The 22,941-nt window shown below is 39.4% G+C and overlaps 1 protein-coding gene across 1 annotated transcript in view; it reads left to right on the forward strand.

Annotated features, from left to right (window-relative positions):
- The first annotated feature begins 247 nt into the window (after window positions 1-247).
- Window positions 248-22,941, forward strand: part of SLC15A5 (solute carrier family 15 member 5) — a 28,449-nt gene continuing 5,755 nt past the window's right edge. The window contains exons 1-7 of the mRNA XM_071424263.1: window positions 248-758; window positions 2,395-2,617; window positions 6,592-6,761; window positions 8,623-8,843; window positions 11,578-11,764; window positions 14,337-14,525; window positions 18,656-18,787. Of these exons, the coding sequence (XP_071280364.1) occupies window positions 401-758; window positions 2,395-2,617; window positions 6,592-6,761; window positions 8,623-8,843; window positions 11,578-11,764; window positions 14,337-14,525; window positions 18,656-18,787 (1,480 nt within the window). The 5' untranslated portion in view covers window positions 248-400. The remainder of the gene's footprint in view (window positions 759-2,394; window positions 2,618-6,591; window positions 6,762-8,622; window positions 8,844-11,577; window positions 11,765-14,336; window positions 14,526-18,655; window positions 18,788-22,941) is intronic.

The raw sequence follows: 22,941 nt of genomic DNA on the forward strand, positions 1-22,941 counted from the left end.
TAAACCTTTATCTTTAACATACAGATTGAGTTTAGCATACAGTATTGGATTCACATAATTTAATAGGTAATATAATTCTGGGGGAAAAAAAATCTCTTTCACCCCCAAGTGAACCAATTAAATCAACTACTTAACTTCCTAGTGTTGCTGTATTCAGAAACTGAAATGTTCATGTAGTTCTTTGATTTGTTGTTGTTTTTGGGGGTTTTTTTTAACTATTCTTTGATCCTCTGTGTAATATCTCAAAAGTGACAGGTGCTCTAAGAAATTGTAGTAGCAGAGTGTGGAATTCAAAGCGAGACTCTTACCAGTGTGCTAATGACAGTGAAGGAGCACAGAGGTGTACCTGTAACTCAAGCTGATCTACTCAAAAAAAATTAAAAAAAAAAGAAAGACAGGCATGCCTGACGCAGACATGCAGGAGAAGGGATTTGTGAACCACATGGCTGACAAGGAGCAACGAGCTGGGGGAAGCAGCCGTGCTGGGAAGCAGCTGCCTGAAGGTGAGAAGAAGCTGCACGAGGCCGTGTGCGTGCTGCTGGTGGAGCTGTGCGAGAGGTTCACCTTCTTCGGCATTGTCTGCAACATGATCCTCTTCTGCACTGCCAGGCTGGGCTACCCCAGCCACCAGGCAGCCATGGTCAACATGTGCTTCGTGGGCACCTCCATGCTCACCCCAGTGCTGGTGGGCTGGCTGGCAGAGTACCTGGTGGGGAGGACCAAGCTGGTGTGCATCTGCATGTTCCTGCACTTCCTAGGTAGGTGACAGCGCCGTGTTTTACCGGTTCTCTTGTAGAAATGTGCTCTTGAGCATGTGTTTGGCATCTCCATTCCCCAAGCTTCTCTAACAGCTGGTTACACAGCTCCTCCTCTGCAAAATGCACTGCAGTGTTTTCACCTTTGCAGCTTTCAGTGAGACAAAGCAGAGTTTGTGTGTGCATCTTGTGTAGCTGGTGCACAACTTGGCTCCTCTGAAGTGGGGTCAGCTGCTGGCAGCAAGGATGCTCACTCAACTCTTAAAGTTGGTCCCTAAGGTTATTAGTGTTTGGCACTAATGCCAGGCTTCAGTCAGAGAGAAAATTCTAACTCCTAACTGCTTTCCTGCTGTTAGGAGTAAGATAATATGTAAAGGTACAAAGGACTTTTGTACTTGGACAAGAGGAAAATTATTTAAGAACACACCAGTATAAACAAACTTTGCCTTAAGTATCCTAATACCTGCACTGAGGGCCTGCCTGCTGTTGGCATGTTCTGAACCTTCCTTGAATGTTATTTTGAGCACTTTTTACAGAAAAAGCACTGCTCAAACAAAATCCACCTGCTCTGTAGCAGGTAGGGAATCTCCCATGTGCTATTTTGGCCTCCTGCTGTAGGGTATCTCCCAGCACAACCTGCTGGTTACTCTGGCAAATTAAACCAAGTTGATAGAAATGCTTTTTGCTTGGACCAGTTGTTGAGCAAGAGTGATTTCTACAACAGCCAGACAGTTATTGTTATTTAGATACACAATAAAGCAAGTTAAAAAAAATCAGAACATTCCTGAAATGTTCTTGAGCTGATTGCAAAACCATTATTCAAGCAGTCTGGAAAAATGTTTGCTGTTGTGTTCCACTGTTTCTCCTTTGGTGTTCTGGTTTAAATCTCTTTCTGCCACTTGTCCTTTCAGTGCTTTTCTTAAAGTAGAAGATTGGAGACGCAAACACAATTTGATGCATTTGGGTATTGTTTTAACTAGAGCACTTCTTCCTTTGGAGATAAATCATTAAACATTCCTGATATATTAAAGTTTAATACACAGTCATAGTAGTGGCTAATAGTGGTGTTGTTGAAACAGCAGTGTATTATAAGCTTAGTCTCCATTAAGACTTGAAAAATCTACAGCTGACTAAATCTGAAAGACTTGCTTTGCAGACTAGAAGTGGCAAATACAATTTGTGGCAATGCTTCTATAGTTAAATTTTCTAAAAATCATATTTTCTATGAAGCTGCTACAGAAAGAAGAATTTTTCCAAAAAAAGTTTTGAGAATTTATTTCTTAAATTATGATTCCTATTACTATTCTGTGATTTTAGAAGAAAAAAATCTGCATTCCACTGTGGGATGTTTTGTGGGTGTTTTTGGTTAATTGTTGATTCAGTTGATAGAAGAACCTGAATCCTTGCAAGCACTTCAGAGGAAATTTGGTTTCTCAGAGGTCCAGAGTGGTATTGCTTTACATAACATCCAAAAATTTCTGCCTCTCTACAGAATTCTGCCTCTATGCTTTTCTGTTGTTTATCTTTGATTTTCCATCTGTCTTTTCATACCTGCATAGAACATACATGCTCTAAAAAATGCAAATCTTATTCATCTGGTTCTACTTCTTTTCCAATGACCATTTCCTTTCCATTCCAGGCACGGCACTGTTACCTGTGGTGTCATTCCCCTTTGAAGACGTTCACATCGACAGACGACACGTCCTCCTCACCCTGCCCAAAAGGGAGCAGAAAATTGTGTTCTACTTTGCACTCCTCACAGCCAGCCTGGGAATAGGAGGAATAAGAGCCATTGTGTGCCCTCTGAGTGCCTACAGCCTCGAGGACTGCGGGCCAAAGGAGCTGCTTTCATTTTTCAACTGGTTGGTAATTTAATGTTGGCTAAATGTCTGTTGGGAGTGGTAGAGCATTGCCTTGAAATACAAAGGTTCTGTGCATGGTGGGTTTCATGTTTTGTTTTTAACAGCAAAACTGAGATTTTTGGAAGAGTTTCCAAGAGTTAAAACTCTTCCTGACTTCTTCCTTTTGCTCATAGATGATAATCTATTTTGGACACCTACAGAAGTGCTCAGTCAGAGTTTTTAGGATTAAAAAAATTTACCAAATACTCAAAAGATTGGCTAACCTTTTTGCTGTTGGAACAACATACTACATTTGGTTTTCTGCCTTTGACATGGCTATGCCTTTAGGATATTTTGCTGTTGCTCCCTAACAGTGTCAAGATTCAATAATATATTGAGATTTACATCAGGGTAAATTTTTAGTAGTAGAGTACTGGTTTGCTGGAAGTCAGGGTTGTGAGTTGTCTCATACTAAATTCAGTGGTAGGGGTCTGCTGTATTATTTCAGCTTTGCTGCTGCCAAGTTCTGGCATCTGATAAACCTCTTGGCATTTGTATTTTGGTTGATATTTTTCCCCCCCATTCATAGGAGTAATTGCTCTTAAAATGGTTCTTAAAATCAGGGTTTGGATTTTTTAAAATTTTTTTTTGTATGAATTATTTCTTTCTCAATGCATCAGGGAGGTAATTTTTGATGGTTAGTTTGCCCTTATTTTCCCCTTCTGTAGCCCTATAGAGAGTGCTATATTTTCTGGTTAAACCATGCAGTGGGACTCCCCATATTTCTGCTTCAAGGCAGGGTGAAAGAAAGCCCTAAACTGCCCTTTTTTTCTCCTTTACATGCGTGGTTATTAAAATAAAAACTGAGCACATTTGCATATTAACAATACAATGCTGAAGAATCAATGAAGATCTTGGTGAATCAGGTCTCTCTTCCTTTGGGGATGGCTTTCCTGGCTATTCTTTTTTCCTCCAATTATGTTAATATCAAGGAGTTTTGAATTAAATCCAAACTTCAGTGAATAAAGTAGCTTTACCAAAGGTGGATGAGACTGTTTAGTTCCGTAGAGCAGATTCTGCCTCCTTGACCTGCCCATAGCAGAGAAGAGGGAAAAAAAATCCTTCCTTTTTACTTTATTCTGAGTTTTAATCCTTAATTAGCAACATCATTTTGATTAAATAAGACTCTGGGGGATTAAGACTGGAGAGCAATCAGTTGTTCTGAAGGATAGCTCTGGAGAGTTTATTGTACTGTGGTCTTAGCCATTCAAAATTGTGTTTAATCAAAGTGACATTTTTCAGTGTTGATTACAAAGGAGATATAACATGAATAAAAAGTTCCTTGGGGGAATCCAAATGGGTCATTTCTTGGAACTTTGGAAATATCAAGAAAGGCACATGTGCAATTCAAAAAAATTAATTTTTGCACTGGCACCCAAGGAGGGGCTATGGAATGCAGTCTCAAAATTTAGAAAAATGGGGGGTTCAGTCTGAGCATTTTTTATCTAATTAAACCCTTCAGAATATGATCACTTTTTCTTGATAGCCTGTTCTCTCTTGGTGGGTGTTTGTCATGGGATTGAATTTTAAAATTATATAAAATGGGATGACATACTCTTGATGAGTTTGAGTCTGGTCTTATCCAAGTTCTGTTTAAATAATCAGAATTACTGAATTAAAGATTGGGTTAAAAGTCCTGGTAGTTACCTGTTTTCTAATTCAATCCTTCAAGAAGATTGATTGGCATATCTTACAGCTTGGTTCTAAGCTGCAGTATGTACTGTGGCTCTGACCTTATAAATAAGTAGAATATACCAATCCTAAGTGAAGAAGCAACTTGGATTCTGTTGGATTCATTTTTTCTAGGTCCTTCTGAATTTCCAGGATGAAGGTTATGGACTGGTTCTGTTTTGCACAAGGATAAATATGTTCTCTCTGTGGGGGCAGAGAATGAGAGCAAAGGGTACAGTGAGAATGGGCAGAGCTGTATCTCGTCTTACAAACTTGTAAAAAAATGCAGAGAATGTGGGACCAATGGTGTTTTCCACCCTCACTCTCTCTGTTTTGTTTCCACATATTGCAGATCAATTTCTGCCATTTCCTCAATACACTTTATTTTGACTTTTTAAAAACCTGTTCTAACCTCCTTGGGACTTTTTTCCCCCATTTTGTTTTTGCAGGGAGCTCCATAGTCATTCTGAGAAAACTGACCCCCTCCTGCCAAGCTGTATAAACATAAACAATACTTTTCAATAAGAACCACCTGGATGTTACTTCAACGTTTTCACCACAAATGCATTTCTGTAAAGTGTTTTAAGAAGAGTATTAGGTTTACGTGGGATTGTAGCATTTAAGTTTGTATCTGAGCTGCAGTCTTGACACGAACCTCTTAAGTTGGCTTTTGGTTCTCACTGTGAAGAGGCTTTTCAGGAAGGAGCTCTTCCCTGGCAAACTAGACAGAATATTCAGCTTGATGTATCTAACTAATCTGCCATGCCCTGGTGTGAGGTCTGGGACTCTTTATGTAATAAAGGCCTGAACTTTGTTCTGCTGCTGTCAGTACAATATGAGCACAGCCCAGAATTCTGGTATGGGTGTTGAGGTTAGTTTATCTTTCTTGCTTTGGCCATAGGGATTGCTGAACACATTGGATGGGGTTTTTTTATTCTCTATTTTGTAAAAGGACAGGAACTTTACATTTCTGTCATAAAGTATGTTGCTATGCAGCAGTGAAAAATGAAAGTGCTCTCCTGTTTTTTCTGCTCTTCAGGGTTTTCTTTGGATGCTCCTATTTCCAGCCAAACACTCATAGAATCATGAAAAATGTCAGGACCTTGGGTAGCTCAGGCACAACTCTAAAAAGTTTGGAAAACAGCCACTGAAGCTTCTGACTTAATAATTGTCAGTTAAGAATTGATTCAAAACTTTTACATAAGTTCTAGCCAAATGAGTCATGTAATTATATCTTTTTAAAAGCTTTAGTTGAATGGGTCAATATTTTTATGTACGAAATCCCTCCAACTGTATCATCATTGAGTAACATAATTCCAAATCTTTTGTCACTGAGAAGATAGTTCCAGATTCATTAGCCCAAACACTCAAGTTCAAACAGCATGCATGATGCAGAAGTGGCACTGAACAAGAAAATGAGCTTTTCTTCTTCCAGTAATATGTATTAAGCTTTATAATTGTGTATTTCACCTTTAAAGTAAACAATTTTGCTATGGTTCCAGCAAAGGCAGAGGAATCTCTTGCAGTTGCTTCCAGACTGTAATCTTTGACACATTGGGACAGCAGTGCTCAATAATTGTGCTCTTTTCAGGGGTTCCAAGCTGCAGAAGGCCTGGCACTAGTGGTATGCCATCTGCTTCCAGGAGTGTGTGATTTATCCTTTGGATATCTTCTGTGCTTAGGAGGGGCCCAGTACTTACTTGGGAAGCACCTCTACTACAAATTACAATCTCAGAGAAAATTATGGTGGGGAAACTCCTTATCAAGATATTCCAGAAGCCAACAAAAATTCAAGCTGAGCCTTGCAGCTAATAACTGATAAATCAAATTTCAATATTTCTTGCATTTTTTTAACATTTAATATTTCTTAACCAAAGGGTGGTGGCATTAAGACATTTCTCTTAATCTTGAAGCATATGATTGGATGATATTTCATATGAAAAACTTGTTACCAGATATTAAATGTGTAAATGGTAAATGTTGATGTATTTAATTAATGTCACCCACAAGAATATTTCCAGTACCAGACTGATAATTTGTTCAGCTCTGCTGCCTTAGTACACTTACTTTAATCATATACCTCTTGGAGCTGAGACATTTGAGTGAAAATCTGTTTTAATTGCTGTGCTAATGTGTGCATGGTACTGATGCTGTCCATGATTACTATACTTAACCATGCCTTTAATTGGATGTTTTAATCTTCTGTAAAAGCTTTTATATTATTCAGCCTCTCCACTTTTCTCTCTCTTGTCTGTGTGCTCCAGGTTTCACTGGCTGGTTAACTTGAATTCAGCAGTGGTCTTTGTCAGCATTTCTTACATCCAGCAGTCTGTGGCCAGGAACCTTGGCTTTCTTATCCCATTTGTGTCTGGGCTTATGGCTATGATCACAATTCACATGGTTCGGGGTGAAATGATTTACAAACCCAAAACAGGTAAGGGGCAGCTCTGTCTCAGGAAACATCTTCAGAGAGTACTTTCACAGAAGAAATCAATATCTAAACTATTTCTTCTCTAACTCTGCCCTGTTTGGTGGTAGATCCTTGGGGTTTAGCCCTCCAAAATCTGCCTGTGAGAAATTCTGTCCATCCTCTGGAGATTCTGGGTAGACTGTAAAAGTGGGAAGCAGTCTCTGGTAAACTCTGGTTTTCTGTCATGTCAGGGCATGTCACAGCCTTTGCCTGTGCAGGAAGAGATGTAACATGCCTGCTGCTGGTGGAATTGAACTTGTCATGTTTTGTTCAACCTTTTATCTGCCCAACCCCTTCCATTCCAAAGGAAAGGAGAGGGCCATGACTGCTTTGGAGATCAGGTCAGATGAGCCAGGACACAGCTGTGTTGCTGCTTTATTGACTCTCTGCTGGGCTTGTCAAGGGCCCCTCGGTGCATCTTCTGATTTCAAACCTGACTGAGTTCAAACCCTTGCAGAGCAGTAGCACCCCATTAGTGCTTCTTATTCTCTTTTTGTGTATGCCCAATCTCCAGTCTAGAGCAAAGCAAAACAACATTTCTCTAACTTGAAGCATCTCATTACAAGCTCTGTCAATTAATTGAGCTAATACCAAATTTCCTGTTATCTTTTATTTACTTCTGAAACTAACTCTGCTTTGAGTAGAGCCCCAAGTCCCACTTATTTTGTGGTTAGCTTCTTAGTCAATTCACTCTGGAATTCTGAACTTTTTTTTCTTTTAGTCCTCAGATTTGCTCTTAAAATAATCTAGGTCTGAAACTTAAACATCACTTGCAATGAGTGGTGAGAATAGTTGCCAAGTACAGTCCTACAGAGCAATAAAAACTCTACCAACTCTCTGTTTTTGGGTTTTGATATGCTATTTCAGATTTTATTTTATAAAGACAACATTCTGCAAGTTAATTCCATACAGCCAGGGAGTTATAAATATTAGTTTATCTTATAATATGTCCTTACTTAGTACTTTAAAGAAAGTGCTTCCACTAGGTGCCAATGGATATTTCTAGAAAATAATTTCCACACCAGAGATAGTAGGGAGACATTTTCATTCTGCAATCTTAGTTCATTTTGGGTTTTGGGAAGTATTTATTTATAGATACTCAAATTATTGTAGTGCTTTAGCACTCAGAAAAACATAAAGTGCCACAACCCCCATTTGTATGGATGGCAATTTGCCAAAGGTAAATGAACCTGCATTCCCAAGCCTGAAGCTAACAGTTTTGTGCTCATTCTACTTTTATTTCATCTGAAAAACAAGTTGGCAATTCCTGAACCCACTAACGAGTCAATAAGTTTTAATATGTCAAGTACTAGACTGGAAACTCCTCTTTTGTCCTGTGTGCTGCTTGGAAGACCTGAGATGATAATTCTGGCCTTGAAATTCATCCATGAAAATTCTCTTAAGCCTTGAACTCTTTTTTTAAACTCCTTTTCCTTCTCACTTCACTACTGCCCTTCCCTTGCTACCAAATTTCAGCAGGCATTCAATAAATGGAAAGAAAGTATGAATTTCCTTTGTTTTTTACCTGCTCAACCAGAGAAACACATGGTGGTGTGTTAAATAAGTGGTAATAAAGGAGGTCTTCTCCATGGCTGTTGGACAGGATTGCTTCTGTAACTGGGTTGTGAACCAACTGGGTTCAAAAGAGAATTTTTTAAAACAAATCCAGAGTTATTACCTTTCCTCTTCCTAAAAAGACATAAAGGTGAATATACCAGCTTGTACTTTCGCTCCCAAAGTGTTTTGTCTTGGCTGATGTTTATCTTGACAGCAGGTAAAAACATATCAATGTTCAGACATGTCTAACTTCTCTGATTGCTTGCAGACAGTTCCCTGCTGACAATTTTTGGGGTGATTTTCAGCGCCCTGAAGATGTGCTGCGTGCGCCACCGCTACCTCAGCACAGCCATGCCCAGCTGGCTGGACCACGCCAAGGAGCACCACGGTGGCCACTACAGTGAGACTCAGGTGGAGGGCACAAAGTCACTGGCCAGACTCTTCCCCTTGTTCACCTTCCAGATTCTCTACAGAACGTGCATCATGCAGGTGGGTACACAGCTTTTAAACAAAAGTCTTGAAATAGGCTCTGGCGCGTGTTTAGCACCATCTCTCTAGGTGTGTTCCTTCTGACTGTTGCTTTGCCGGCTGAGCAGCCTTGCAAAGTAGCTCTAATTGCCTAAGAATACACCTTGCTGTAGCCTCTGATCCCCTCAAATAATGAGAATTGACTTGGTCTAGACTCATTAAGAAGCTTGTGTGAGTGCTTGCTGCTATCTTGGAACCTTTCTACTGGCTGAACCATCTTGTGTGAGTCCTGATCTCCTCGTGATGTAATCACAGTTACCAACACTGAGACTAAGGCTCTGTGTTCCTGAAAAATGCAATTTTCCAATATGTTCCCTCACTTTTGGGGGGAGGTAGCAAATCTTTATTTGCTGTTTTGGTTGCATGTTTCTCCTACAGCTTTGACAGGCTTGTGTGGCTGCTGTACCTACAGTGGAAGTTTTGGGTGGGTTTCCAGTCCTTTCACAGCCCCTCTGTCAGGCTGTCCTGGGCGCGTGTGTGTGATATAGATGTAAATGTGTCAAGAAGCTCCTTAAGCTGACACAATTCCTTCAGATTCCTTTCTGTCTGGATGATCCTGGAGTTGGAGGCAACTGGAATGATGAGTTTATGAGCCAGCTCGGAAATTAATTTTTAGTCATTGGTGTTAAAATGCTGCTTAAGGAAATTCTTACAAGTGTGTGGCATATACTGCTTCACAGACACTTCTTCATGCCATCACTCCATGTTCCATCCATCTCACTCTTTCTTCTTTTCCCTCCGCAATTCCTCCCTTTCCTGCAAAAGTATTGGAATTGGAGAGTTGGGGAAGATTTTGAGAGGGTTAGAGAATCCAAATTTATTGTGAAGTACAAATACTTATATAGTATTTTAGGAAGGCTGGTAATGTTTTACTACAATGGTTGGGTTAATCATCCCATAAACTTATACATATTACAACATCTCTTGCTTGCATAAGTTGATGTAATTTTCTTTTTCTGGTAAGTCAGTCTGATTTAATCTTCTTGCAATCTTTAAAGCTGTTTGTTCTTGCCAAGACTTCCTGTTATCAAACCTCTTATGCTAACCAGGTCCAAAGTCCATCCTCTGTCTTGTGCGTCCCAATACAAAAGCACAAAAAATCCCATGCAAACCAAAAAAAAAAACCTCAAACCCAAGAAACACACATACATGACCAAGGTTATGCATTAGTGACCACAGGAAAATTAAAGAGATATTATAACTTATCAAGTTGATTATAAAGCATTTATCTAGAAAATACAGATGTCTTTCCACTGCTGAAAGAAGTTAATCTTTTGGCAGAATTTCCTACAAGTTTAAGACTCTTCCTCAAACTCAAAGATAGATCAGTATCTTTTTTGTAAAGATTAATAGTATTTTTTTCATATTATTAAGTTAACAGCTTTCAGTGCTTGTGATTCATATTGATGATATTTTAATTCCTATTCAGAATTCAATTCTTATTTGCAATAGGCATTGGAAAAAAGGAACCAATGAAATTTGACTCCATTCTAAACATACATAGTTCTGTTACTGTTTATTCTCCCTTTTACAATTTATATTTCCTTTTGGAGGTGGAATGTAGGTGAAAAATATTTTTGTGAAGAGCTAGCATTTGAATAATTCTTGAGCACTGAACAGACTCAGAGTGGGTAGGATTGGCTATAACCATTGATGAGAAACCCTACATGAGCTCAGTTAACAACTATACATTGATTTTTGGACACCTATAAAGCAGCAATATTCTCCGTGGGTTTGAAATCAGTGATCATATTGATCAGAGTGTGCAGGATGCTGCAGGAATCCAGAACTTGGAGACAGAGTAAAGAACCCAATTCTAGGTTGAGTTCTGTCATGACTATACTCTGTGAATTACTCAAGTTGGAATTTCCCAGTCTGTGTGAAATACAGTGGATTATGGCTCCCTTCTGCACATGAAATTAATTAATCAAGCTTCCTCAAAAAAACCCAAACAAACAAAAAACCCCACTGAAAAATCTGTAAATCTGTTGGTAGAAGCCATCAGGATTTCAATTTTACACTTTTTGGTAAACACAACAGCTCTTCTGTATAGCCTCCCATAGGCCGGAGAAATAATTTGCTTTTTTAGTGAGAGAGTCTTACAAATCTACTTAATTTTGTACTCAGTTGGCTGCATCTGGGTTCCTCATTTTCTTTTTGTCTCTGCTTTTCAGTTCCCCCAGGTAAAAGGAATTCCTCTATGGGTGCCCTGACTGTGAGTTGCACTAAGCTGATTCTAAGGCTGTACCCAAATTTTTGTCCCCTGGAGCTTTTCAAGTGCTCTTACCCTGAGCACAGAATTGTAACCCTGTGCCTTGCAATTCTAAAATTAAATCACTCTGCATTTTGCAATTTCAAGATTCTGATCTGTTAAACACTGTCTGGGTGAAGTGACTGAAGTTTTGGGTGGAATTCAGCATTGCTGCTGATGGCTCTAAATAGGGCTGATCAAACAAACTTTTAGACTGTTGCTTAATTTGTTAAATGTAGGAGAAAATCTCATAAAAGGGAAATGTTATGTTCTGGCAGAGAGCAATCTTGTCATTATCTAAAAGGCTTTCTTCATGAATGCTCATTCCTTTTTTGCCAGCAGGTATTTTGTTTAATGTGACTTCTTCAGAAGGAAAAACTTGGAGAGGTTTCCAAATACAGTGAAAATCTTATCCATGGACTGTGGTTTTATCCTTCAATACAGATTCCTTCAGGATATTATCTCCAAACCATGAATTCCAACCTGCACTTTGGTGGATTTGTCTTGCCAGTTGCAGCAATGAACGTGATCAGCATCGTGCCCCTACTGATTCTTGTTCCTATTTTGGAGTGCATAAACTCCTGGCTCTTTAGCTCCAAGGACACTGGGCATTCTCCAACAATTTACATTGGTATGTGAAAAACACACGTGTTTATACAGCTTTAATATATTTTCTGGTTTTGAAAGAGAAATTTCAGTGTGATGGATGATCCTAAACAATTATATCTGACTATAAATGTTAACATGGATTTGTTTGGGATGATGCTCAGAAGTAAATATGTTTCAAAGAAATTATTGAAAAATTCCCAATCCTTAAGCTTAAAACTATTCCCTTCCATAGATACTCTCATTAAACTTCCTACATTTTTTATCTTCCAGTCTGCATTGCAAACCTCAGATGAAAATATTTATAAACTGCTATTTTCTCAGTGTGCTGCTATTAATTCAGTGCCCCATGGCAGGCAGCACAGTGAGTACTGACACACACAGAGGTATTAATCTGACTAAATTAGCCTAATTAAGAGTGTTATTAAGTTTTATACAAACCAGAAGCATATAACACAGCAGGTTGCAATTAGCCTAGTTTTTAAAATAACATCTGCATTAAAGCACAAAAAGCACATTCAGATAATCTTTTTCCTTTAAACCATGGAAATTTCAAGTTAGTATTAATGTTCTATCCTGTTATGTTGAACAGCAGTAGAATATATGCAGTGGTTTGTTCTTAATAGGTTCATTTATCAAAATAGCCTCCTGTTAGGGGTGATAAACTACCTGAGGCATAAAAATACCTGTGAGTACAGGCAATGGCTTTAGATATCCAAGAATATGACTGCACCTGCAAGTATGGTAGACCTCTAAGTGCCAATATTTTTGCCAACAGTTAATTAGGTTCTCAATTATTTTCAGCAACAAAATTGGAAGTATAAATAGGCAGTTGGTGTTAAGCCAGCCTATAACTATATTTTAATTCAACTCTTGTAAGAAGAAGAAGAAATTTAAATAGTTTTCTGGAAATAGTCAGCACATTAAGAATAGCAGTTTTCAAGGATGAACCATACAGACAACTGAAATACCTGGTTGCTCAGTATTAAGGATCTGCATAAAAACTGTAATCTGCTACATTCTCTATAGTTGTTGGTTTATTCATGAAGGTCCAATACGGTTTCTAGATATTATAAATTAACCTTGTCCCCTAAATATTACTAAAACACCCCTAAATATCACCCCTAAATGTTACTAAAACAACTTGTTCTCCTGTAAAACCCAAGCCCCAGGGAAGTCTCTTGTTTTATAGAGGACTGAAGGGAGAAAAGATGAAAACTGTACCTCCAAGGCCCTTGGTTTCTTCCTCTGCCTCTTAAAGTCTTTGGAAAAAAAAAAAAAAGCTGAAACTTTTGGGCACCTGGAGGTTCCTTTTTCTGAAATGTATTGGCTTTTAGTAAAGGAAAATGCTTCAAGTTTGTTTCACTGTTAGGAATACTGAACTGCTGGAGGTTTCTTCAGTACCAACATAATTTTTCGCTAGGAGAACTCTTGCTTTGGATCACTACAAGAAGCTCCTTGAGGGCTTCATACTTGCTTTGATAAGGTGCATTGGCCAGAAAATGCTGTTGAATTCCCTCCTGTCATCAATTTTCAAGAAATAATTCACTGATATTCTCAGTAAGCACTAGAGGAGCCTAAACAGCTTCCAAGGCTCGGGTTAGGCGGGGGGGGGTAGGATTTTTAAAGCTGTGAACATACAGGAAATTGTGCTGGAATAAGGGTGTGAGAGTTTGGTGCTGAGGAAGAAAGACAGAGGCCTGCAAAAAACACAGCAAGGCTAAGGCCACTTAACTATTTGAGTTTTTTATTCTTTTCTAAAAAACACTGACACTAAAAAAGACAAAGTGTATATATGTTTAAATTTAATATGAAACAAAAGCTGTTGATGTCCAATCTAATAAGTGAAGCACTTGCTAGTCATGAAGGCTTGGTAAGAAAAATATAGTCTAAGCATTTGAGCCAAAACTGTCAAAAGCAACCAAATTCTACTCACATTATAGCTTAAAAATGCTGGCAAATCAGAATTTTAGTCAAAAAATCAATGGGAGCTCAAACCACAAGAAGTATAGATAATTCAGGTTCAGAGACTTGGAAACCTTGCTTTCTTTGTATTTTTCTTTTCTGAGAGGATACAACCATTTCGTACTGCCAAGATCAAGAAATAGAAAATAATATATTTTAAGATTATTAAAATATTTACTATCCCACACTTTACCCTCTATGCAATGGGTAAATTGTGGGGTAGTTATAACACATCTGAGTTTTGGAAAAATTTCCTGCTGCCTTTTGGTTTTGTTCTTACCATTTCTCTTGTATTATCTGGAAGGACATTTGCCTCTTCTTTTCTCCTTCCTTTTCCCCCTCAATCTTCAAAAAAAAAAAAAAGGTCAAAAGTTCTCCTTGGTACTTTGATTTCCAGAGAAGTTTTTCCTCTCTCATTTATTCTGAACTCTGAAATTGTGTGTGTGCTGAGCTGGTGTCCTTTTGCCACATACACATAGCAAGCACTCTTTATTTGTGTTGAGGTGTCCAGAAAAACTATTTGGGGTGGGGGTAGGAAGCTTCTTTTGCATTTCTTAGGAGTTTTCTGCACTCTAAAGCCAGGATGGTCCTGTAAGTGTGGCCTTGGTGAATGTTCTGTGCCCTTCACCCAGTTGTAGGTCATTTATCTGCTGCCCTTTCCGTGATGGCTGCTGGCTTCTCCGAGATCCACCGCAAGCACTTCCCCCAGGTGGAGCAGACTCTGTCTGAGGAGCTTCTCCTGGTCTCCTCCATGCCTTGCTTCCACCTGGCTCCTCAGTACGTCCTGCTTGGAGTGGCTGAAGCCTTGGTGACTCCCTCCTGTGAGTAAAATCGAATGGGCTAAAGGAAGGGTGTCCTGGTTCTCAGAGAACTGTATCAGCTTCCTAAAAATAATTACTGTCAGCTGATATTTTATCCCTGGCTCTCTTCCACGGGTTTAATGAGCAGATCTGTGCTTTACCTGCTTCAGAGAAGCATAATTTGTGTTGCTGGCTGTAGCTCAGGATGAGCAGTGATGCTCCAGATCCAGGGGAAGGGAGCACAGCCCAGTCAGGTCCCTGGGGAACACAATTCCCTGTTTGGTCCTGGACCTGAACCTGCTGCAGGCAGGGGCTGGACTGGTGAGCTCCTGAGACCCCTTCTGAGCTAGAGTCTCCTGTGATGACTTTATTGGGTTGGAATAAAAACACATCTGAGAGCTGAGCTGCGGTTGTGCTCTGAGACCACCTAAAAGGCCACAGTCAGAGCAAGGTGAAGCAAATTTGATTTTTGGGCCCAGCTAATGGAATTATCATGTGTTTTTCACTGGCACAGAGCATATGTGGGCAGGTTAACCTGGAGAAGGGTGTAGGCAGCTGCAAGGCTTTTGTTAGTGCTCCAATCAGGAGTCATGAGAACATCCCTCCCCAGATCCTCATGTCTTAGCTTGTGACATGGAGACAGAGATAAACACTCCTGTTTTTCAGAGCTCAGTTTGTGCCTGCCATCCACACATTATGTAGTCATACTCTTGATTGTGAGTCTGAACCTTTTCTGCTTTCCATAATTTACTTTTCTGTGTCTACACTGACATTTTTGAGGCTTGTTTTCTTCTGAGGAGCATGCAGCGTGCTTACCAGTGTTTTACCTTGCAGAGCTTTTAAAATAAAAAAAAAATTAGTATTATAAAAATCTCAGCAACATTCATTTAGAGACACAGGTAAAGTAATTGAATGGCTGGTCTCTGCAGGCATTTAATTCTCTGGGTTGAGTGTCTCTTGTTCCAGTACAACCCCAGAAATGTTCAGGTTTGTGTTTAAGAGCAGGAAATAACTTCAGTGTCTCAGCTTCATTCTTATAGTCTGAGACTACCGAGAGCTGTGGGTCACAGTCTGTCATTAAAAAGGTAATTTTCCCTAGTTTTAAATACTTAGCACTTTCATAATGCCTCTTCATCTGATAGCTCTCAAGTACTTAACTGAGACAGGTTTCTAGGCAGGTAATTTGGTTTCTAGGTTACAGGCTAAGTGTAACTGAAAACTGTGACCTTCTCTGTTTAGCTTAACAAAAAAAAAGGTTAGGAGGTGACTTGCTTACAGTCTTCTCATGCAAAAGCAGGAGAAGAATATTGCTGGTAGAATAAGGCCTTTTAATCTGGCACACTGGGACACAACTGGAGTCCAGTGACCAGAAGATTACATTAGCCTTTAGAAAAGAAATAAAACTCCTTCTTAGGGCTTGTCTTCCTTTTTTTTTCTTTTTAAGACCTTTTTTAAAGGATTGTGGTTATAATTTCTTAGGAAGAAAAGCTTTCCTTCCCTATTTAAATAGGGATTAAGCATTGTGCTTAGAGCTGTAGTGAGAGGTGTGACTTAAGAACCCAGCTAAATGGGACTAAGTCTAAAGAGTTGCAGATAAAAAGCTAAAGGGAGGTGCCTAAAATAAGATATTGCTGTAGCTGATGGGGAAGGAGGTCTGCATTCATGGTAAAAATTGGTGCCTGTCCCTGTTTGTCACGGAGTGTCTTGGCTCTCTGCAGTCTGAGAACTCCAGCTGCTGCTGGAGAGGAGCCTGACTTTCCCCCGGGTCCTGCACTGGCTGAGGTCCACTGAGTCATCTCCAGCCTCTGCATTCAGGCTTCTGACCTTAGCTCTGGCTTTCCACTTCAGTTTGGTTCCTGAACAGCAATTCAGCTCATCCAGTCACTCTCCATGGATGTCAGTGACAGCCTAGACCCTCACTAGAACCGTCCCACCTTTCCTGACATTTTACTGCCGTTCTTATGCAGATGGTCAAATTCAGTCATTATTATAATTTACTGGACCTGAAAGTGCATGATCCAAGCTGAGGAGGGGAATGTTCACTTTCTTAAGCAGAGGGAAGAAAGGAGATAGCTCATTTCTGAAAAGCTTGGTTAAAGATGTTAGGTTTGGCACACTGAGCTCTTTATTTTCATTAGTCCCTCTCTTATTGAGGTCGTTCAGCCTGGGGAAGAGAAGGCTTCAAGGTGACTTAATTGTGTCATTTCAGTACTTGACAAGAGCCTACAAGAGAGATGGGGATTATTTACAAGGGCATGGAGTGACAGGAAAGAGGGGAGCAGGGACAGGCTGAGAGTAGGTTCAATTAGATATCAGGAGGAAATTCTTTGCTGTGAGGGTGCTGAGGCTTTGGCACAGGCTACCCAGAGAAGATGTGACTCTCCCACCCCTGGCAGCGTCCAAGGCCAGGTTGGGCTCTCAGTAGCCCTGTTTAATGGAAGGTGTCCTTGCCCAGAGCAGTGGGGTTTGGAACTGGAGGACCTTTAAAGTCCCTCCCAACTTAATCTATTTAGAATTTGGTCCCTGATACTTAGAACTGTATTTATACAATATTTTTTATTATCTTGTTGACAGAAGTTTTGAATAATCATCTGCTTTGGGTGGCATGAGCATCTCTTAGAATAATATCTGCCACTAAGCAAGTCTGAAAAATAAAATCAAACAATGGTATTGTTCTCCTCAACAGTGCTGCAAAGTTCTCACAAGCCTTTGACAGGCTGAATTTGTAACCCCAGCTTGGTTTAAAGCAGGAAGCCACAGCTCTGTTAGTTAGAGGATATATTGGGGATGGCTTTGCCCACCAATAAATTGCAATAGTCTCCAGGGGGAAATGCAGCAGCTGTTTAAGAGCTCCCAGCAGCACTGTGGGGAAAGGGAGGAGGGGAGCAGGCTATTGAAACAGCAGGGGTAATTTAGGTAAGTAGGATGCAATTACCCAGGCTGAATTTGACCAAGATGCATGTTTTGCACCCCTGCTTTTAGAAAGGAGGAACAAGCAGAAACTTTTAAGTCTTTTAGGGTCTCCAGTTAGCTGTACAATGCTTCAGGCTGTTGCCTCTACAGATGGTGACCCAGGCTCACCTGCTTTCTCTTGCCCTCAGGCTTCTGGTTCCTATTGTGAGTTAGGAAGAAAACACTATCCATGGTATTTTTTTTCTTTCATATGTTTTCAAAGCTCTCATTTGGACATCCGAATTAAGAATGGTGAAAGACAGTGATTGCAAAGTTTCATTTGTATTCAGAAGGGCTTCAGGCAACTCAGCATCCAAATAGGACCCTCTGCTGGCAAGTTTTTCAAGCTGGAGGTCATTCTAATTCAACAAATAAAGCAGGCGGGGACACTCCAGGGTTGGGAGAAAAAGTGTGGAGGAGAACTCAAGGAATGAAATCAGGAAAGAAAAGTTTTTGGTGTTAGTGAAAATTGCACAAAGAGAACAGCTATCATAAAGTCTTGCTGTTATAGCCAAATTAAAGCTGGTGGGATTATTTATAGTCATCCATGCTACAGCAGCATGCTGCAGCTTCCCCTCTCCACCAAAGCTGCTGCTGCTTCTGGTTCAGCCTTCTGGCAAGAAAGTGAGAAATGAGGTCTTAAAAATGAGCCAGCGATCCTGGGGATTGCACTCCAGGGAAGAGGAGCATTGTCCAGCCTTAAGGTAAAGCAGGCTAACTGTCCAAATTAAGGCAGAGCTCTAGATTTTGGAAGTGTTTACAAGTGGCTGTGCTGCACTGGCTCTGAGACAGGAGGTCCTGCTGTTCTGCAGTTAAATATCACATCCTTTGTCTTCATTCTTTACTGGCTGTGGTGGTGTTTCTCTGCTCTTGCTCATGGCTGAGGTTTTGAAAGGTGCAAGCAAATGTCTGGGTGAAAGATCTTTCTGCACTTGTGGAATATAGATAGCTGTGTGTGGGCAGTTTATTACAGATATTCATTTAAGTTTAGATAATGTGTTGTTACAGGGTACATATTAACATGTTATAGGGTACATCTGATTGCCCCTTTGCAGAAAGTACATTCTCTGCATAAAATATGGATATTTACTGATAGAGATGCTTTGAAATTTTTGTATTATCTATGCTCTACCATAATTTAACTCTTTTGTTGTTTTGGTTTTTTTTTAACTTGTAACTGTATTTTCTTCCTTCCTAAGGTTCCTTACTTTCATTCTGGCTTGTGCCTGAAAGAATGAGAGGGATTTCCATGCATTTTTTAGCTCTCTTTAATGGAGCTGGCTGCTTCATGGGAGCTCTCATTGTTCAGACAGCCCATGCAGGCACTCAAGGTAAGAGTATGCTCATGGTGAGTGCTCCTGAGCAGTTTTCTAATATTATTGATTTGGAGAATCAGGCAGCAGAATTAAAAGGGATGCCAAAGTTTTATTGATTTGCTCTCACAATTAAGATGGAATTAAGATAGGAAATAGCCTTCCAGCTGTATTCATCCAATTTTAATGAGTCATCTTAATTTTGGTAGTCGGAGTAATTAGAGGATGGCATCTTGCAGGAAGTCCTCCTGTCCAATCTCTGTACTTCTGTTGTGGAAGACTGAAAATAAATTGGCTAGGAAGCACCTTGTTTGTGTTCATGAAGGAGTACATTCATATTGTTCACACTTACATGGAAGCCTCTGGCCTTGAGAGCAAGATCTGGGCTTTAAGGAATGGGAAATATTCCTGTCTGTCTGTCCCAGTGTGGGACAGGATTGGGGTTTCAGGGCTGAGGGTTTCAAAGCTGTCTGGGAAATTCATTCTCCTGGACCCACTGGTTCCTCTGGCTTTGCCCAGCTTTTGGAACAGCCAGGTTCTGTGACAATGCTGTCTCACTGTGGGCTTGTCCTTTTGCAGATGAATGCTGCAATTCCCACAAATCTTCCAGTTTCAAAAGGAGTTACTGCAGGTTCAGCCTGTTGAGGTGCATTTAGTGGAAGCTCTGAACTTGTTGTTCCTGGGTTACTGACTTTCAAAATCAACCAGCGATGTCTTAAAGTCGGTTTTCCTTTGCTGCTGAATCTTTGTTCAATACAGAAAAGACTTGTTCCACAAGGAACTGAGAGACAGGCATCCCAAATTTGTTCACAAATTTGAAATAGTCCCACTTGCTGAAGGAATATTTCTGAAGATGCCATTGCCAAGCTCTGGTGGAACATTTACAGAGAATTTTCCACTAGAGACCACAACTGCTGGCCCTAATGCATGGCACCACTGCAATTGGTGCAGGATTTTCTAACTGTTTAGGGTTAAAGTTTTGGGTTCTTCTCTTTCCTTCATCATGTAATTTAAAACCAAGAAGAAATGGGTGTTTTGAAAGTGTGACAAGAAATTTTTATTCCTACTCACAAGATCTAAACAAACAAATGATGCTTTGACATGCAGTCCTGTTTTTAAGTTAAAAATTCAATTAAAATTTTATTACAAGGTATAAAACATCACCTGGAGATGGGTAAAAAACAGGAATGTCTGCACAGATGAACCAGGCAAAGAACTACTAAGCCCCAAGCCATCCAGTGTGGAGAACTGAGCTCCTTGAATATCCCCTGGTGGGAAAGGTTGTTTTTCATTATTCTGAGTTCAGTGTAATATGGGGTAAATTATACAAACCTTTTAAGACAGACTGTTGCTGAATTTTTCTCTTCCTCTCTTTGAAGTATGGAAACTATTAATTTTTATGAAACTGAAGTATTTAGTAAAAATGACATTTTACTGTAATTTGATTTTGGAAATAAATAATTGCAAAACAATCAAGCATAATGTCAGCACCAAAATATTTTGCCTGTGTTGTGTCACTATTATGTAATTAATTTCTTTACTGAGTATTTCTGTACTCTGTGATAGAGGAAACCAATTCTTGCATTTGATTTGCAATTCAGTAGATTTTTTATGGTTTTCTATCAAGGTGATTAATCCATTATTTGTGAAATCATTTAATTGATTCATAAAACGTTTTTTCTTGCCAGAAATAGTGTTTTAACAGAGATGGTGAGATGGTGAAACCAAGAAGCCTGAACTCTAAATTCTCCACAGGCTGCAGTTGCCACAATCTATCCCCTTTTGTTCAGGATTCTTGAGCAAACTGAAAAATTTCCTGGCTAAAATATTCCTTACTCTTAGAAAGTTGGGTGGCAAACTTCTCAACTTAGCTTTTTTCTTTTTTTTTTTTTTCTTTTTCCAAAGCTGTCTTTGTTTAACTTTGTCAGACCTGCTGTTCCTGTAGGTGGAATTGAGTGCACCATTATCCTGAGCAAAAGTCACTCTGGAATTTCCAAGGGAATTAGTGACACTCTGTATTCAGATTAAGATGCTGTGATGGGAATGACTACTGCTAAGCAGGAAAAGTCCTCTGCAAAACTTGAAAAGCTTTAGGGAAAATCAAGTGAAAAATGCTTGGTGATTCCTATGTGGCTCTAGTTAGGAGAGTGTTAGAGATTAATTTTCCTATTAATATGTAAACAACATATTACTGGGCTCTTACTTTTTATTTTTAAAAATAATTAGGATCTCACTGGCTATCTCTGTGTTCCTTGAATAAGATTAATAATTCCAAATTACCACACAATTCATAGCTTGCAAGTGATGATGTTCCTGGGAGTTCATTTGTGTTCTAACACTCCTCTGCTCTTCCTGGCTGTTCTCCTGCTGACTCCTGGATCAGAGTAGGTTTAGGATCAGACTTTTGGAGGTGGGGATAGACTACAGCAAAACAAAAATGCATTTTAGACTCCCTTTTGGTTTTCCCCTAGTTTGGTAGGAAATGTTGTACACACAATTTTTACAGTGGACAGCTTCTTACAGGGGACTTTGGTGCTCATTACAATCAGCAAAATAATATTTTTTAATTTATTAAAATCTAGTGGTTGCCTAATGAATGCACTAAAGATGACTGCTATAGGGAACAAATTTGTGGCCTCTCAAGTCAAATTAAATTCCAATGACACAAATTAAGCTTTTTACTTTTTCAGGTCTGTTTAAAGAGCTTGTAAATATTCAGTATCTGGACAATTTATGAAACTGGGAGTAAAGCAAACCAACCAGAACTTTATTTTTTTCTTCCTAAAAAAAGGCTCAGCTAATTTACTAATTTACTTATATTGGAAGAGCAAGTTCTTTCTCTTTTGCAGCAAGAGAGGATAGTGCTGATGAGTGACTCCTGGGCTATGGATGCTTTTGTCTTGTCCCATGATTCTTGTTTCACTGAAACCTGAGCCAAGACTATTTCTGGTTCTCCCATCTCTAGCACTGAGATCATGTTTTTCCATGTTCCTGCAGCAAAGTAGATCCTCCACTGTGTATTTTGAAGTGTTGAAGCACAGAGGGTGTTGACAAAATTTAAACATTTTTATATCCTATTTTATGCCACTAGTTTAGAATTTTATTTGGGTTTTTATTGGCAGAGTTGATCAGATATCAGTCACAGTCAAAGCTGCATTAATCATTTTTAACGCATCTATGGAGGATGGTGTGAATATGATAAAATAAGACTTTTTTTAAAAAATTTGACGAGTGCAAACAGATGATGGGTGACAGTGATATTTTCAGTACAAGCTGGGAAACTGCTTTCTTTTGGATCTCTTACCTCTCCTAACATTTTAACAGAAGAAGATGCAAGACAAAACCTGTCCTCTTATGCCAATCATTTCAGAATACATTTCTCTAAAAATATTAATATAAATATGTAGGAAAGAAATAAAAATAAAAAAAAGGTCAGAGGAAGGAAGCTGTCCCAGACACAGTTTTCCTGCTTGCATTTAGAGAATCATGGGGGGGGGTGTTGTGGTTTGAGTTTGGATTTTTTGGTTCTTTTTATCATTTTAGTCTTGTGTGATTCTAAATACCAAAGATGATAAAGCTAAAGGATATTTCTTGCAGTCCAGATGGTGGTGGCCACTGGTGCCTACTTAGCTAATAGGGATTAGAGGCAGAGTGAGACTTTAATTTGGATACGATCAAACACTAAATATGCGTCCACTAAATTGATGAAATCAAGGAAGGCAATACAAACCTTGTTAAAATGAGAATTAATTTTTTTTATAATCATAGCATAGGTTACAGGATAGCTGCAAAAATGCAGGAATGTTACAGGATAGAATAACTTCTGGCATTTGTTTTTTTCTTCAAGGTTTTCCCCATAATAAAATAGAATAGTGCAAAAAATCCTGGATGCCTCCCTGTGCAACTTTCCCTTGAGCTCTCTGAGGGTGCCACCAGAGCAGCAGAAATGTTGTGTGCACTAACATTTGTCTAAGACTGGCCCTTTTTAGGTTTTGTTCGATGGCTGGTGTTGCCAGCAGCTCCTTGCTGTCAGTCACCCACCAGAAACAGCCCAGGAAAGTTTTTGTCCATGTCCTAATCTCTGCTTCACCTCCATCTCTGCCTGTTTTGGAAGGATCAGTTGTTTCCTCTTGGTATTGTAAATTATCCCTTCTCAGACTGAGTGATTTTTT

This window comes from Agelaius tricolor, unplaced genomic scaffold, assembly GCF_023055355.1.
Source record: "Agelaius tricolor isolate 1412-34295 unplaced genomic scaffold, bAgeTri1.0.p SCAF_3, whole genome shotgun sequence".
NCBI lineage: Eukaryota > Metazoa > Chordata > Aves > Passeriformes > Icteridae > Agelaius > Agelaius tricolor.